The sequence below is a fragment of the Oncorhynchus clarkii genome, chromosome 32, assembly GCF_045791955.1.
Source record: "Oncorhynchus clarkii lewisi isolate Uvic-CL-2024 chromosome 32, UVic_Ocla_1.0, whole genome shotgun sequence".
Taxonomy (NCBI): Eukaryota; Metazoa; Chordata; class Actinopteri; order Salmoniformes; family Salmonidae; genus Oncorhynchus; species Oncorhynchus clarkii.
The window spans coordinates 36,710,898-36,728,740 of NC_092178.1; the positions used below are offsets into that span (position 1 = coordinate 36,710,898).

Consider the following 17,843-nt stretch of genomic DNA (forward strand, 5'->3'; position numbering starts at 1 on the left):
CATTATTTTTATTATTTTCTACATTGTAGAATAATAGTGAAGACATCACAACTATGAAATAACACATGGAATCATGAAGTAACCAAAAAAGTGTTAAACAAATCAAAGTATATTTGAGATTCTTCAAATAGCCACCCTTTGCCTTGACAGGTTGGCACACTCTTGGCATTCTCTCAACCAGCTTGATAAGGTAGTCACCTGGAATGCATTTCAATTAACAGTGTGCCTTGTTAAAAGTACATTTTAGAATTTCTTTCCTTGAGACAATCAGTTGTTGTGACAAGGTAGCTTTATTTGGTAAAAGACCAAGTCCATATTATGGCAAGAACGGCTCAAATAAGCAAAGAGATACAACAGTCCATCATTACTTTCAGACATGAAGGTCAGTCAATACGGAACATTTCAAGAACTTTCTCCAAGTGCAGTCGCAAAAAAACATCAAGTGGTATGATGAAACTGGCTCTCATGAGGACCGCCACAGGAAAGGAAGACCCAGAGTTACCTCTGCTGCAGAGGAGAAGTTCATTAGAGTTACCAGCCTCAGAAATTGCAGCCCAAATAAATGCTTCACAGAGTTCAAGTAACGGACACATCTCAACATCAACTGTTCAGAGGAGACTGAGTGAGTCAGGCCTTCGTGGTCAAATTGCTGCAAAGAAACCACTACTAAAGAACCCAAATAATAATAAGAGACTTGCTTGGGCCAAGAAACACAAGCAATGGATATTAGACCGGTGGAAATCTGTCCTTTGGTCTGATGAGTCCAAATTTGAGATTTTTGATTCCTTTGTGATACGCAGAGTAGGTGAACGGATGATCTCAAATATAAAATAGATTTGGTTTTGTTTAACACTTTTTATGGTTACTACAAACAATACAACTGGCTTTCTTTACAATAGTTGAGTATCTGGAGCTATTCCATGTGAGAAATTGCCAAGAAACTGAAGATCTTGTACAACGCTATGTACTACTCCAGTCACAGAACAGCACAAACTGTCTCTAACCAGAATAGAAAGAGGATTGGGAGGCCCCGGTGCACAACTGAGCAAGAGGACAAGTTCATTAGAGTTTCTAGTTTGAGAAACAGACCCCTCGCAAATCCTCAGCTGGCAGCTTCATTAAATAGTACCAGTCTCAACATCAACAGTGAAGAGGTGACTCCAGGATGCTGGCCTTTTAGGCAGAGTTTCCAAGAATAAGCCATGTGTCAAAAAAAGCCAAATAAAAAGATTTACAAAAGAACACACACTGGACAGAGGAACTCTGCCTAGAAGGCCAGCATCCCGGAGTGGCCTCTTCACTGTTGACGTTGAGACTGGTGTTTTGCGGGTACTGTTTAATAAGCTGCCGGTTGACAACTTGTTTCTGGATGAAGAAGTCGTCATGACAGAGAAAAGGTTTATGGTCATAGTGCCTAATTGGCCACTTGAATACACTTCTAGACAAAAAGAGAACCAAAGGGGATTCTGTTTCATACATCAAATTCACAGTAAAAAATGGCCAATATGATGACAAACTAGTATTTTCTTCTGTGGGACTTTACACTCCCAACAGTTGTACACAGGGAATCCTGGTATTATTCATGGTGAGATATCACTGTGCAGTGTGGCCCACTGTATCTATAGGGCTGCAGAGATGAGCTGAGGGACAGCAGTGTGCTAGAACACATATACGCTGTACTGTATGGTCGGCGAAAGAGGTCGGAGAGAGTGGGAAGCTGGTAGAGGAGAACAGAGCAGCAGGTGATTTGACATAGTGGCTGTTTTCAAATGGCATCTTATTCATTTGGGGACACAGCCCCAAACACCCAGTTAGGATGGCTGCTCTTCCAGGCCTTCTGTCCCCAGTCCACCTCCAAATGCACCAGCCTGGCTGAGCTGCCCCTACACAGTGATGCGTGTGTCCCAGACTGCCAGTCTTGGGCTCATACACTGGAACAGTGTAGTGTATGAGGACTGCCAGGTATTTGGGCTGGCACATGTGGTGTGTTTTAGAACGAGGTGAGTGGTTATTGATTCATAGTGGTTATCGATTCAAAACCAAAGGTGTTTGAAGGGTATGTGACCTTTCTCACTACAACCTGAGTGAGATGCATATACGCACAAATTCTCTACCTCTTTCAAAAGGTTAGCTTGTACTACACATCAAGCAGTGTAATACTCCACGAGGAGTTGGGTTTCAAGATGATTCTTCCACAAGAACAAAATACTTCTTTATTTCTAAATGAATTTTTAGGTGTATTAGAAGCAAATTGGTTATTTGGAGTTCATGGTAACTGTCCCATATTCAATTTAAAAAGAGCGCTGGACGCTGGGTGTCTTGGCTTTCAAGTTTCAAATTCGTTTTTGGTTCATTGATCTGGGTTGTTGCCATGTCTGAGGGCCCATGTAAATGTGTACATGGAAATAAGACCGGTAAGCTACAGTGAGCTGAAGATGATCTGAAATCCCATTCCAAAACTCAACTGATCCGTGTCATTTTGTTTTCTTCTGTCAAGGGAGAATAATGCTGGCCTATTGAACCTACCTGAATCCTGGCAGTGGTGTGCTCAACTGCCTGCTACTTGTACATAATGAGAGCAACCAAGTTGAAGGCTTTTTCCTGCTGTACTGTTGTGTTGCAGTGTGTGCCACTTCAACTATTTTCTGCTAGTATAGCCCTCTTATTCTTGACATTATTTGATGTGTCATAATGGACCAAGTAAAGCATATTGTAACGGTACATGTGACACTGGCTATAGGCTTCAAAAGCCAGCAATGTATTTTCCCTTCACCACAGATCTCATGGCCTCGAAAATTGCAGTTTTTAAAGATGGTCGGACCTAGTTTTTTTTTTTTTTTGGACCCCCTATTTTCGGGGGGAAGCCGAAAATAGAACATCCAAAGTATACCGTTGCAGGAAAATGTCCTTTTTTGACATGTTTTCCACCAGCAAACCTACCATGCCTCAGTTTAATTTTTTTTTGCATAGAATACACAAGAGGCAGTCTGTCATTGGGCGACTGTGTTGCTGTAATACTAGGTCTGTCAATTACATCCTTGTTTCTATTTGTGAAAGAGCATTAACATTGTCGGGCTATGTACTTGGCTATGCTGTGTGCTTGTGAGCTTCACTGAGAGTGGGTCTGTGCCATGTTTGCGTTGTGTGTTGAATGATCATGTTAATGTCGATTGCTATTTTATTTTTGTTTTTTCAAGTGAAGGTGTATTGTACTGAATACTTCGTTTTCATGTGTTTGTCTCACGTATGCACATATTGGAGTGAAACTAGCAGCCTGTGGGAACTCTGTCAGGGTTTCAACTTACTGTTGTGAGTTAGAATAGTAGGATACGTGAGGTGCAATTTTGAAATTTGGTTATGCAGTTTCTCTCTTATGTCAGTCAATTAGCCCATGTCAGCTAACATTTGTTAAATTGGTAAGTTAGTTTAGCGGCCAGCAAAACTTTTTTTTTATCATGGTCGAATTACCGAACGGTGGGCCCTCATTAATTTTGTTAGTCAAACTGCAAACATTTCTCTCCCACCCTATGGCAAAATGTGTATATTTGCAGCACACTTGCTTTAAAACGGCAACATTTTCTCTACATGCCATGGCAAAAAGTGTTGAATTGCACGAAATGTACAATTATTATAAAAACTACCGTTCAAACGTTTGGGGTCACTTAGAAATGTCTTTATTTTTGAAAGAAAAGCTAAAAAAATTGTCAATTTAAAAGTATCAGAAATACAGTGTAGACATCGTTAATGTTGTAAATTACTATTCATTCTTTAAATCAGCACAACAGTTTTCAGCTGTGCTAATATAATTGCGAAAGGGTTTAATGATCAATTAGACTTTTAAAATGATCAACTTGGATTAGCTAACACAACGTGCCATTGGAACGCAGGAGTGATGGTTGCTGATAATGGGCCTCTACACCTATGTAGGTATTCCATTAAAAATCTGCCGTTTCCAGCTACAAAAACATCTGGAAACGGGGGGGGGGGGGATATATATGGATGTGCATATGCAGACCTGTGTTCAACTGTGGTCCCTCATAAGTTCAGATTTTTTTATCGTGGCCCCCACCCCCAACAAAGTTGCCCATCCCTTAACTAGGTCCTCCAATTGTGCAACACACCGTCACCTTGAGAGAGAGGCTGCATGTGCTTTAGGATTAATGGGTTACCCCTCCATTACGGCTCCCCAGTCTCTTAGGCCCCAATGATCAGATGAAAGCTTTCTGAGAAACTGGACTGTCACACAGACCGAAAGAGACACTGAATGACCTCCCACATCACATGGGCCTCATTACTTGCAACTTCAATTGAAAAGATGGATGATCGTGACATGCGGGATGCCATCCAATAAAGTTGCAGTTATCAAATGCATACTGTGGGCTGGAAGCTAAGCTGTCGAGTCTGTTGTAGAACTTGGACTTAAGTGTCCGCTTTGTAATGTGTGGTAAGCCAACCTTTTTTCAGGGTTTGTGTTTTACCACAACTCAAAAAGTTCTCTTTTTTGAAGTAGAACTAGTCCTCAGTGTAGCGAAACTCGAGGCTGGTTTCCAATGGGACGGCACAGACCTGAGGAGGAGAAATCATTTAAAAACAACCCGGATGAACCATTTTTTTTGTTGTTGCATATGACGCTGCACTTTCACATTTCACTCGTTGCTTCACATTTTTAATTTGAAATATGTGGGGGGAAAAGGTCGCAAGAACATTTCAGACACTTATTCTGTCACGTTTAACTACATTGGCAGAAAGGTTACCTGGCTGTAGTCACTATAATATTACTGTACTTTGTAAAAACCAATGTCCTGGTCACATTCAGGTCTTCATGATGTATCGCATGTGTTGCAGAGAGGAGGATATCTTTTACTCTAAAATTGGTGTCTTCTCACAGGACACACTTCATAATAAGATTTCTGTTCTTCTGGACACTTGTACACCTTTCAGTAGCTATGCTATGGCCGGGCTGGTTAGGATCTGAGAGTATAATATGGAGGATTTGGGTTATATAAGGAGGTTCTATTTAAGTCTCCTGTGTGTGTGCGATGATCATATCTCTGCAAATGTACCAATTGGAACGGTGTGCTGTGCAGGATGCAGAGTTCCATTGATCAAAGCCGGGTCTGGGTGCTGTTTTTTTTTCTCAGCTGGAGTCCACATGATGGACTCGACTGACTGACAACTTTAACCATACAGAATTGAATTTATTTTCCTTGTGGTTTCCACTGTGTTTGTGTGTGTGTGTGTGTGTGTGTGTGTTAAACACCAAGTTGTTACAGTAGGCCTATTGTGAGTCCTAATCATTTGAATTGTGTTTGGGAGTGTTTATGGTGCTGGGTGTTGGTATGGTTGTTTCATGCACTGTTTATTTAGGACAATTGCATGACTGAGGTCACCTGGATTTCACTCAACCATTTACCTGTCCGGACAGTTTTATTTCATGCCCGAGGTGCGGGACATTTACAAGTGAACCTAAGTTGTTATTATTTTGAGACTGTGTTGCGACATGTATTATTTGTGTGGTCGTTTTATTTTCGTAATACAACCAACGCAAAATAAAATTTTTTTGAAGTTATTCCTTTCAATATTTTGGTGTTTATGCAAAGCAAATTATTACAATGCTGACTTTTACATAAGTCCTTTTGCATTGGTGTAGACTTGACTGACACATGAGACCAACTCACAAACAAAAGGAGAAATCAAACTTTTTTTTTCTCTGCTAGGCACGACATACTTGGTACCCCTAACCAACCATAACCTCAATTAATGTCAAAACCATTACAATTTGATTAACTGTTCAGCAGTCTTATGGCTTGGGGGTTGAAGCTGTTCAGGAGCCTTTTGGTCCCAAACTTGGCGCTCCGGTAATGCTTGCCGTGTGGCGACAGAGCGAACAGTCTATCACTTGGGTGGCTGGAGTCTTTTGACAATTTTTAGGGCCTTCCTCTGACACCACCTGGTATAGAGGTCCTGGATGACAGGGAGCTCGGCCCCAGTGATGTACTGGGCAGTACGCACTACCATCTGTGGCGCTTTGCGGTCGGATGCCAAGCAGTTGCCATACCAGGCAGTGATGCAGCCAGTCAAGATGCTCTCAGTGGTGCAGCGGTAAAACTTTTTGCGGATCTGAGGGCCCATGTAAAAATCTTTTCAGCCTCCTGAGGGTAAAGAGGTGTTGTCGTGTCCTCTTCACTATTGTCTTGGTGTGTTTGGACCATGATAGGTTCTTAGTGATGTGGACACCTGAGGAACTTTAAGCTCTTGACCCACTCCACTACAGCCATGTTGAGTTGTGGGTGAACAAGGAGTACAGGAGGGGACTTATGCCGTGTTGAAAACAACTGGGAACTTTGGACAAAAAACTAGCTCCGACTGGGGGAAAAAAATCTATTTGAACAGTCATCCAACTCAATTCCAACTCACTGCTCTTTTGTAGAGCTCCGACTTTCCAACCTTAGGATCACTGACGTCATGATTTGACTTCCGAGTTGTTTTGAACGCGGCATAAGCACACACACCTGAGGGGTCCCCGTGTTGAGGGTCAGAGTGGCGGATGTGTTGTTGCCCACCCTCACCAGTTTTTATTTGATTTAACCTGGTAAGTTGACTGAGAACACATTCTCGTTCACAGCAAAGACCTGGGGAATAGTTACAGGCGAGAGAAGTGGGGGACGAATGAGTCAATTGGAAGCTGTGGATGATTAGGTGACCATGATGGTATGAGGGTCAAATTGGGACTTTAGCCAGGACTCCGAGATAAGTGCCATGGGATCTTTAGTGACCTCAGTCAGGACACTGTTTAATGTCCCATCTGAAAGACGGCACCCTACACATTGCACTGGAGAATTGGTAGTTTTTTTAGACCAGAGCAAAAAGTGCCTTCTACTGGCCCGCCAGCACCATTTCCAGCAGCATCTGGTCTCCCATCCAGGGACTGAACAGGTCTACTGCTGGTGGCCTGTCAGGAAGTCCAGCATTCAGTTGCAGAGGGAGACGTTTAATCCCTGTGTCTTTAGTTTAGTGCTGAGCTTTAGTCCATGAACAGTGTTCTTACATATGTGTTCCTTTTGTCCAGTTGGAAAGGGCAGTGTGGAGTGCAGTAGAGATTGCATCATCTGTGGCTCTATTGGGGCGGTATGCGAATTGGAGTGGGTCCAGGGTGTCTGGGATGTTGATGTGAGCCATGGCCAGTCTTTCAAAGTATTTGTGAGTGCTACAGGGGCAATAGTAATTTAGACAGGTTACTTTGGCGTTCTTGGGCACAGGGACAATGATGGTCTGCTTGAAACGTATGTATTACAGACTGGGTCGGTGAGAGGTTAAAAATGTCAGTGAAGACACTTGCCAGCTGGTCAGTGCATGCTCTGAGTACGTGTCCTGGTAATCCATCTGGCCCTGCTGCCTTGTGAATGTTAACCTGTTTTAAAGGTCTTACTCACATTGGCTACGGCGAGCGTGATCACACAGCCGTCCAGAACAGCTGGTGCTCTCATGCATGGTTCAGTGTTGCTTTCCTCGACGTGAGTATAGGAGGTATTTAGCTCATCTGGTCGGCTCACGTCACTGGACAGCTCGCAGCTGGGTTTCCTTTTGTAATCCGTAATAGTTTGCAAGCCCTGCCACATCTGACGAGCGTCAGAGCCGGTGTAGTAGAGAGAACACTCGCTCCAATTAGTGTGCTTTGTCTAGATTTTTTGTTTATTTAACATGACTTGAGCTTGCAGTTAATGCTTTACACAGTATCTCCTATGGTATTATGTTTAGTGATATAAAGATGGTGGTAAAATGGCATTATGTATCTATTTTGTCCAAATGTATGAAGAATGAGGGCACACAACTCAATATTAGGGAGGTGTTGTTAATGTTTTGTACACTCAGTGTTTATTTTTTGTTGTTGCATTGTGTGGCGATTTCCATCCATCCACGTTGCAGAGAATCAGCACAGCAGGTTAGGTTTAATAGAAAATATTGACCAAAGCGTTAATAAAAAGAGGGACAAAGTACTGCTTTTTTGACTGATTCGCCTCATGATTTGTTTGACAGGACTTTGTTTTCATCCTCCCTAGGGCCAGAACTTTTTCCAGGATTTTTTTTTTTTTAACCATTTGACCCGATTAGAAAGAATCTGGGCCCTGCTCATATAAAACCGTTATTTTAGATTTTTTTTATGGCTGACGTATGACTATGTCCTGCCATACCACTAGGGTTCAGAGTTTCACCTGGTGAAGTTAGCCTATCAGATCAGGAAAAGCTCTTGGCCCCAGCTAAACTACTTCCCCTCTCTGGGACCTGTGGTGCCCCCTCAAAAATCATCACTCAATGTTAAAATTGAAAAAACATATTATATTTGTATGATCTACTATCAAAAACATTTCAGCTGTATAAAAAAAAACATTGCTCTGCTATTACCATTTATACTGCAGTAGTGTTCAGCTCAATGAGACAATTCTGATTACACTGCCATGCTCAAAGGGTGGCAATTGTTGGGCCAGTGCCGTGCGCGACCTCCCGAGGTAGCGCTCGAGACGACATGACGTTTTTTTTTTCAAGTTTTACACAACAGTATTGTCTCTCGAGAATCGATACCTCTCGAAAATATCCCTTCGCCATCCGTCAATGTGAAAACGGTCTATGATGATGCTCTCGGCTGTGGCAGTGTGAAGGATTGGGTTGTATTGACCTGTAAGTAAGTGCTCACTCGGCTTGTTCCAAAGCCTGGTCAATAGAGCTGCTCGTCTAATAGCGCACGGAACGAGGCGATTGATCGGCAGCAAGATCATTTCCGGCTAACAACACTTCCGGGTTTAGATGGCCGTACCATGAAAGCCAACCAAACAGGGTGACCCGCTATCTATGTCGTGAATGCTTTGTTGTGACAAGTCCGTCCAATAGGCTATGTCCCATAGCCAGGACGTGTGTGTGTGTGTGTGTGTCCTTTACCTGCTCTGTGTGTGTGTCATATTGCAGGCTCTCAGGCTGACTGTATTCCAATTAGGCCTAAGCTAGGAGGCATTTATTCATCAAAGGTTCCAAACCTGTCTGATTCCGTTAAATTTCCACTCCGCGAGCTGTGGGCTCCAGCTGCTACACTCGTGGTACCAATACACTCTAATGACTACTTGGGTAGTTTGAGATTTAGTTGGTGGGAAGGTGTTGATGTCACTTCTTAATACGCTCAGTAATGTGGCTGACGCTTCTATAATGAAGAGCTCCTGTATATCTGGCAAGCTTTTTGTGTGAAAGGTGAGAGGAATTTAGTGGGGGATTTCACCCATCCTGTATGTGTGCTCCTCTCGATCATCACTATATTACTTAGCGGTTGCAATTACTGCTAAAGCAATAGAATTAGCATTAAACAATGATGAGAACATACAAATAAATGCTAATATAAATGTTTCTCTCCCCTCCCTCCCTTTCTCTCACCCTCTCCTACAGGTATTTTGTGCTGGACCCAGAGCTGGGACAGCTGCAGTACTTTGTACATGAACATGGCAAGAGCCAGAAGCCCAGGGGCTCCCTGCCTCTGATTGGTGCGTCGGTTGTCCAGAGTGATGAGGCACCACACATGTTTATCGTCAACTCATTCAATGGCGAGCTTTACAAGCTCAGAGGTACGCAAACCCTTATTAGTCAGAGATTGGGTATTCAGGGAGATTGCGTGGGGACAGCGGGAAGATTGCATTGCCTTGTGGGCGTTTTGCGGTTGCGCAATATAGCGATACCACTTCAAGCAGCTTAAATTGTGCACCGGGAAAAAACATTCCCAACAACCCAGTCTTTGTTTTGGAAAAGTGTATAATGAAATTGAACCTGTGGTGTTGTAACTTAGCTTCATTAATATTTTACGAGTCACATTACTAACTTTCATTTTGCCAACTCCATTTTCCACACTTGACAGGAGTTCTCTTGAGCTTGCATGAGTGGGCTACACGGGCATTCTATATAAGCTGCCTTGTCGCATTGCTGAAAGTTTGAACAGGGTAACTGTACTGGTCGATACATCCTGTCAAAAGGGACACTCCCCTCTATGAGCTACGGTTGAGGCCTAGGTCCATTGGGTTTAAACTGGCCACTATGCTACAGGCTCGCTCTGTCAGAAGTAGGGGTGGGATGATACCAGTACCGCAATATTTTTTTTCCATGGCAAAAAAATGAAAAGACGAAGCAGACCAAACTCTTTTGGTCCTTTTTTAAAAACCTGCTGTATGTAAAATAAAGTGTGCTACAGCTCGGAGAAAAAAAGAAGAAGAAATGTGACTCTGGATGACAACATAATGATGTTTGTTTCCAACATTAGGGCTGTTTACCTGAATAAATTGAATCCGCTTTGTGTTTCGTTTCCTTGCCACGATACTAATCGCAGTTCGTATCGCAGTTTGTCCCGGCCTTAGTCCGAAGCCTGTATCCACTGACGAAGCAAGAGACTCCCTGTCGCTTTAGTTTGTGGAATGTCCCTGTACATTCCCCAAGGGGAGGTATCAGAATAACTTTCCCTGGATCTGTGGAGGACTCAGTGATCCATCTATTGATGTAGGGATGGAACTAGATGCAGCTTAAATAAAAAAGTTAAATTACTATCCTTATCAAAGAAGCTAGTTTGGTGTATGTTTTTTTTTTTGGAAGGTCTAAACACTATACTTAGTGGCATACAAGTCTCTGATTGGGATGGTGACATTTGAATTAAGCCAAATGGCGGGGAACAATACCCACCACCCTGTAGTGTAGCAACCTTTCATGAGTCTTTGACTCAGAATTAGTAGGTGCACCTTAAATCTCACCCGGGTTGTCATGGAAACCCAGGCTTCTACTGGGAAGGGAGAAGTTCAAGGTTCAACCAGGAACACGTTTCCTGTTTTGGTGATTCTGCAACAGCCAACCTCTAGTAGTAGCGCCTTACGAGTGATGTTTGTACAGCCCAGCTGTGAATGTGTCCTTTTCATGTGGATGTCCTTGAATCCCCCTTCACAAACTGTCAAACGTTAAGTCACTGGAGAAGGTGCATATTTCTGTAAGCCAATAATCTCCCTTCAGGTGTCCTTGGTGTTGAATTTAAGAATGTCGTATTCAAGCCATGTGGAACTATGTGAGATCTGATACAGACGCTAAAGCACAGGCTTCGTCTTCATCTGATATCCAACCAAGGCAGCATAGGGTAATTAGTTTTAGTCGAATAAGCGGGAGCATTATGTTTTGAGCTTTGCCCGGAGCCATGTTCATTGCTCCAGAGTGTATGAAATTAAAAGGTGAAACCAGCATGAATTATATCCTGTTTGAATGATCAAATGGCAAATTTTAAAGCTGTTGATCAGATGATGCCAGGAATAAGACACGAGGGCTGTTTAGAAGGGTCAAGTTATTTTCACGGCTTTTCAAGGGGGCTAATTGAGATGCCTGACTGCATATCAGGCATTATTGTGAATTATTATTATTATTATTATTATTATTAATCAGTAAGGCACGATGGCCTGTGGTATATGGCCAATATACTACGGCTGAGAGCTGTACGCACGACGCATCGCGGAGTGCCTGGATACAGCCCTTAGCCGTGGTATGTTGGCCAACATACCACAAACCCCCGAGGTGCCTCACTGCTATTATAAACTGTCTACCAATGTAATTAGAGCAGTAGAAATAAATGTTTTGTCATACCCGTGGTATACGGTCTGATATACCACGGCTATCAGCCAATCAGAATTCAGGTCTCGAACCATCCAGTTGATGAAATATTTAATATTGCCTAGAACAAATTCAATCTCATCCAGAATAAGGATCCATATTACTTCTACATACTAGGGATGGCAAAAATAAAGGAAACACCAACATAAAGTGTCTCAGGGCTCAGACACACCAATAGCATTTGCTGGCAGAGAGTACTTGGCACTCTGTTCAGAGATGCTAGCTTTAATTTGCGAACTGAGTGCACACCGATTTTTACACGTAGAATCAAGTGACAATTTCAAGTCACACGTCTATAGCGGGTGGTAGCAAAAACACAGCTCGCTGAACGATGTGTTTGACTTTTAATAGGGCGTCGGGCCACCACGAGCCAGAATAGATTCATTGCGCCTTGGCATAGAGTCCACAAGTGTCTGGAACTGTTTTGTTGAAAGTGGTGAAAAACGCTGTCAGGCGCCACGCTAGAATCTCCCACAAGTGTTCAATTGGGTTGAGATCTGGTGACAAAGGCTGCGTTTACACAGGCAGCCCAATTCTGATCTTTTTTCCGCTAATTGGTCTTTTGACCAATCACATCAGATCTTTTTCAGAGTGGATCTGATTGGTCAAAAGACAAATTAGTGATATATATATATATATTTTTTTACGCTTGCACTGTGTAGGATAAGCCCTGGGTTTATGTTCTTCCCAGCAACTGCAATAATCCCTACTCTCCCATAGCAGTCATGTTTAATAACCATCAGTTATGAAGTACATATTCAGAGTGCTGCCTTGTCATATTATCTCCATTCACCTTAATCAGATCCCCCACCAGCTCCCTCAAAAGTATGAGACTATTATTTTAGCCAACAACATCCACTCGATCACTGTAATTAGCATCGGTGTAATTACATGGTCATGGTTACATGCTTAAATGGCAATGGATAGACATTAGTGCCCTCTCTTTAGAGTCTATATTGAAGCGTACGTTGACCCCCCCCCCCCTTTATTGAAATGCAGAGATGGTGTTATTTAAATGGCATGTGACCGTCGTTCCTCCATTGCAAATGGGTTGGACTGTGTTGTGCTGCTTGTTCTCATTTGCCAAAACAAGCGTGGCTCGTCCATCAGCTGAAGGGAACTGCCACCCCTCCAACTCCAAACCAGGGACCTTTTTTTGAACAGAACATTGGCAGTCTTTTGGGGTTACCTTTTTTCAGATTGAGCACAAGAACGACCTGGTCTTCGCTAAGTAAGGATTAGTGTGCAAGTAGCTCATGTTAGTGACTTTAGCGTCCTTTTCACCATTCAAAACAGGTGCATATTTGCATATAAACAATAACCGCTCAGCACTGCCAGACCCACCTCTGTTCATTACAGCTAGCTAATTATGTACAATCCCGGCAACGCTTGTATGAATCAAGACCCCATAATTGCTGCTCTATATGTGTCGCAGATTCTAAACTGAGACGTTTTTGAAAGGGGGAAAAAAAGAGATGCTGCTGATGTAGACGGAATCCACGGGGGGAAGGGTCTTAACAGACAGCTGGGTACAGGTGTTTCATTATGAATGGCCTACATGTACGCAGCGTTCTCTTGAGGGAGCAGAGGAGGAGCTGTTCACTGTTCTAAGTGTCCCATTTGACATTTGTTAGTGTGGGTGTGTCTCCTCCTCCTGCCTCCTCACTCAAGCGACAATTTCAGGTGCTTGAAAAATAGTGTAGGCCTTAAGTGAGTGACAGAAACTCACGTCACGGTGCTCAAATGAGGACATTACCCTTCCAAGAAATGACTCTTTCTCGAGACTAAACTCTCATGAATAGATTCAGCATTCCGCACTCCACCGTTCATGATCGTGCCCATTTGTTTCAGTTAATCACTATTAAGGACTCCATGAGTCCAGACAAGGCTGCTATATTCGGTTCCGTTGCTAATGAAATGTTCTTATTTTCTCCTTGGAGCGTTACCATGGAGACTGGAGACTTTGGTACACACAATTTGATAGTATCTCACTGAATAATAGGTTGAGATGCTGAATTGCTCTTGAAGTAAAGTTTTCCCAGTCAGTCACAATGATATCCCCAATTGGTCTAGCTAGTCTAGTCGAAAGAGTTTGTACCATTTTGTAGACGTCAGGCTGGACAAAGCAGGCTCTGCCAATTAATCGGTTAATGAAATGAAACGGGCTTATTGACGTGTCTGGCCTCGGAGGGCAGTTTACTGTCTTGTAAAACAAAAGGGGTCCAGTGAGTCACTTTTTCCATGGTTGGTGTTTGGATAGCAGGCTGCCTCTGTGCATGTGAAATGTCTGCCATTTTAGCTAATCGCACAGACACTGTTGCCCCCCCCCCCCATCGAGAGTTTAGGTTAAAGATCAAGCTTTCAATCAATCTGAAAATGTGTCTTAGAATATGTTTTAGTGAGTTGTAGAATATGGACACAGATACTATTGTAAAGTTCAGTAGTTTAAAAGCCCTTACACAGGGAGTTTGGGATCAACGTAAACAAACATGATGCACTACAGTACTGATGTACTACAATTATCAGACCCTGACCCTGTAACAGAATACATTGGCTGATAATGTGTCAGACACAAATTGGATGTCAATCTGAAAAGTGATATGCAACACATAATGACACATTTTGTGACGACTACCTACATATCGAACTGACCATTAACTCGTATGATGGCGGTTTCCTATTTCTCCCATTGTGACGATGATGGTTATCGGAAATGAACAATTTAATTAGCTCCTTTTGTGTCTCCATAGCATCCGACGCCAAAGAGCAGCAGTTCTGGATGAACCAACTCCAAGCGTGCGCCAGACGCCATTCCGACAGCAGTGCCAAGGTGTGTACAACGCGCTTGCGCGCGCACACACACACACACACACACACACACACACACACTGCAGTCACTACTAAGCTCTAGCTCCTGGAATATGTCCCTCAGGAAGAGCGGTGCAGTGACAGGGAAGCCTTGACTTTCACTTGTAATTTTTAATTTATTTTTAATTTAACCTTTTTATTTAACCTTTATTTAACTAAGCAAGTCAGTTAAGAACAAATTCCTAGTTACAATTTGCGGCCTACGCCGGCCAAGCCCGGACGGCGCTGGGCAAATTGTGCGCCACCCTATGGGACTCCCAATCACGGTCGGTTGTGATACAGCCTGGATATTAGAGATGAATATACCACTGAGTTTACAAATCTCATCGCAGGTATTTCCCACTTCTGCCGATTGATCGAATTACTTGGGTTCAGGCACCTTGGAGGAAATTTAAATTGATTGAATTACTTGGGTTCAGGCACCTTGGAGGAAATTTAAATTGATTGAATTACTTGGGTTCAGGCACCTTGGAGGAAATTTAAATTGATTGAATTACTTGGGTTCAGGCACCTTGGAGGAAATTTAAATTGCTGTAAATATGGCTTTTGACAGATGGCTTGAACGGACAACTATGGTATTAGTGTAGGGGTCGATAGCGGGAGAAGTGAAGTAGTTTGAGAGAAAGTAGCTTTGTGGTTGTGAGATTTTGTTGCAAACCCTTGTTGGGTGCACTGTTGGCACACTGAAACAGCGAATGCTCTTTCCTATAGTGGTTGGATTTTGGAATTCCTTTGCGTTCATGCAGCCCCAATGCACACAGCAGGCACAGTAGATAACGTTCATAGCCTTCAGAAAGTATTCATACCCCTTGACTTATTACACATGTATTTTTTTTACAGCCTTAATTGAAAATATATATATTGTTTTCTCTCACCCATCTACACACAATAACCCATAATGACAAAGTGAAAACATGTTTTTAGAAATGTTAAAATTTATTCAAAATGAAAAATGAGATATTTCTGCATATCTCACACCCCTGAGTCAATACATGTTAGAATCACCTTTCTGGGTAAGACTCTAAGAGATTTTCATACCTGGATTGTATATTTGCACATTATTCTTCAAAAAAAGGATTTAAGCTCTGTCAAGTTGGTTGTTGGTCATTTTCAAGTCTTTCCATAGATTTTCAAGACTATTTTAAGTCAAAACTTTAACTAGGCCACTCAGGAACATTCAATGTCGTCTTGGTAAGCTACTCCAGTGTATATCTGGCCTTGTGTTTTAGGTTCTTGTCCTGCTGAAAAGTGAACTTGTCTCCCAGTGTCTGTTGGAAAGCAGACTGAACCAGGTTTTCTAGGATTTTGGCTGCGCTAAGCTCTATTCTGTTTTTTTATCCTAAAAAAACTCCCTAGTCCTTGCTGATGACAAGCATACCCATAGCATGATGCAGCCACCACCATGCTTGACATTATGAACATTGATACTCGGTGACGTATTGGATTTGCCCCAAACATAACACTTTGTATTCAGGTCATTTTTTTGCAGTTTTACTTTAGTGCCTCATTGCAATCAGGATACATGTTTTGGAATATGTTTTTAGTCTGTACTGGCTTCCTTCTTTTCACTCTGTCATTTAGGTTAGTATTGTGGAGTAATTACAACGTTGTTGATCCATCCTATCACAACCATTAAACTCTAACTGTTTTAAATTCACCATTGGTTTCCTTCCGTCTTCCCGGCATCTGAGTTTTACATTTTGAGTAATTTAGCAGACGCTCTTATCCAGAGTGACATTTAGGGTTTAGTGCCTTGCTCAAGGGCAATGAAATACTTTTTTTCTCACCTAGTCTGATTGGGGATTCGAACCAGCAACCTTTTGGTTACTGGCCCAACGCTCTTAACCGCTAGGCTACCTGCCGCTCAGGAGTTCGGAAGGACGCCTGTATCATTGTAGTGACTGGGTGTATCGATACACCATCCTGGGTGTAATTATTAACTTCCCATGCTCAAAGGGATATTCAATGTCTGCTTTTCTTTTCTTTTTACCCATCTACCTACAAGTGCCCTTCTTTGCTGGGGATTGGAAAACCTCCCTGGTCTTTGTGGTTAAATCTGTATGAAAATCACTGCTCGACTGAGGGACCTTGCAATTATCTGTATGTGTAGGGTACAGAGATGAGGTAGTCATTCAAAAATCATGTTTAACAATATTCTTGCACACAGAGTAAGTCCATGCACCTTATTTAGGCTTGCCATACAAAGGGGTTGAATAATTGTTCACTCAAGCTATTTCAGCTTTTCATTTTTAATTAATTTGTAAATATTTCTAAAAACATAATTCCGCTTTTGATATTATGGGGAATTGTGTTTTGGCCAGTTTTCAAAATCTCAATGTAATACATTTTAAATTAAGGCTGTAACGCAACAAAATGTGGAAAAAGTCAAGGGGTGTGAATACTTTATGGAGGCACTGTATACCAGGTGAGTAATTCTGGTGTAGACATGAGTGCTCACCATCACCTTGCAGAATTATCCTCTCTTGTAGATCCCATCTTATCTTGGCACAGCTCGTACACCTGCTCCTCCCTCCTCTACCCCTCTAACGCTCCTGCTATCTCCTCCCATAGGGCTCTGCGGCTGCTACAGTAGGACTTATGGGAGTCAGCTATTCCCTTTTAAATAGAGTATCATCCCTGATCCTCTGTCTGTTTGAGAGTGAGAGGTAACCTGGGTACGTGCCACCTGGCAATAACTGTGGAACCCTTCCAAACCTATGAACTCTTTAATTAAAAAAAAAAGTTTTTATGTGGAAAAGTCTGAAAGTCAGATTCAAGTCAAGGTCATGTTGAATCCAGACTGCCACCTGAGAGTTTTTTATTTTATTTTATTATTTATTTATTTATTTATTTTTACTGCAGCATATTGTGTTCTCTTGTAGGAAAAAGTTTTTTTCCTTTTGTAGGAAAATTTGTTTCGGCAAATGGCCTATTCTTCAGCATACTATATTTTGCTCTTTCTCTTCCTTTCATTCACTCGCGCTCTCTCTCTCCTTTGCTCTCTCCTTCGTTTTCTCTCTCCATCTCCCCATGTCTACAGACTGATTGTGTGAGTGCACCGCAGCGGTCTACAAACAATGCTTTCCCTGTCTGCATCTCCTCGCGCTCTCCTATCACGCATCACCCCCATTTCCTCCACCCCTGCCTCGTGGCACAATAACTCTCGTAAATATGGTTCCTGTTTCCTGTCAAAAAAGACAATCGGACACGTTTCCTTATGTAAATGAGTTTGTGTTAATCCATTGCCGACGTAGACTTGATTTGGAGAGTGAATAGAATTTGGGGCAGTACGGCTGGTTATGGAC

At 42.4% G+C, this 17,843-nt stretch overlaps 1 protein-coding gene across 1 annotated transcript in view; it reads left to right on the forward strand.

Moving 5' to 3' along the window:
- Positions 1-17,843, forward strand: part of LOC139391895 (oxysterol-binding protein-related protein 10-like) — an 85,048-nt gene that overhangs the window by 2,685 nt on the left and 64,520 nt on the right. The window contains exons 2-3 of the mRNA XM_071139513.1: positions 9,430-9,605; positions 14,421-14,500. Coding sequence (XP_070995614.1) covers positions 9,430-9,605; positions 14,421-14,500 — 256 coding nt within the window. The remainder of the gene's footprint in view (positions 1-9,429; positions 9,606-14,420; positions 14,501-17,843) is intronic.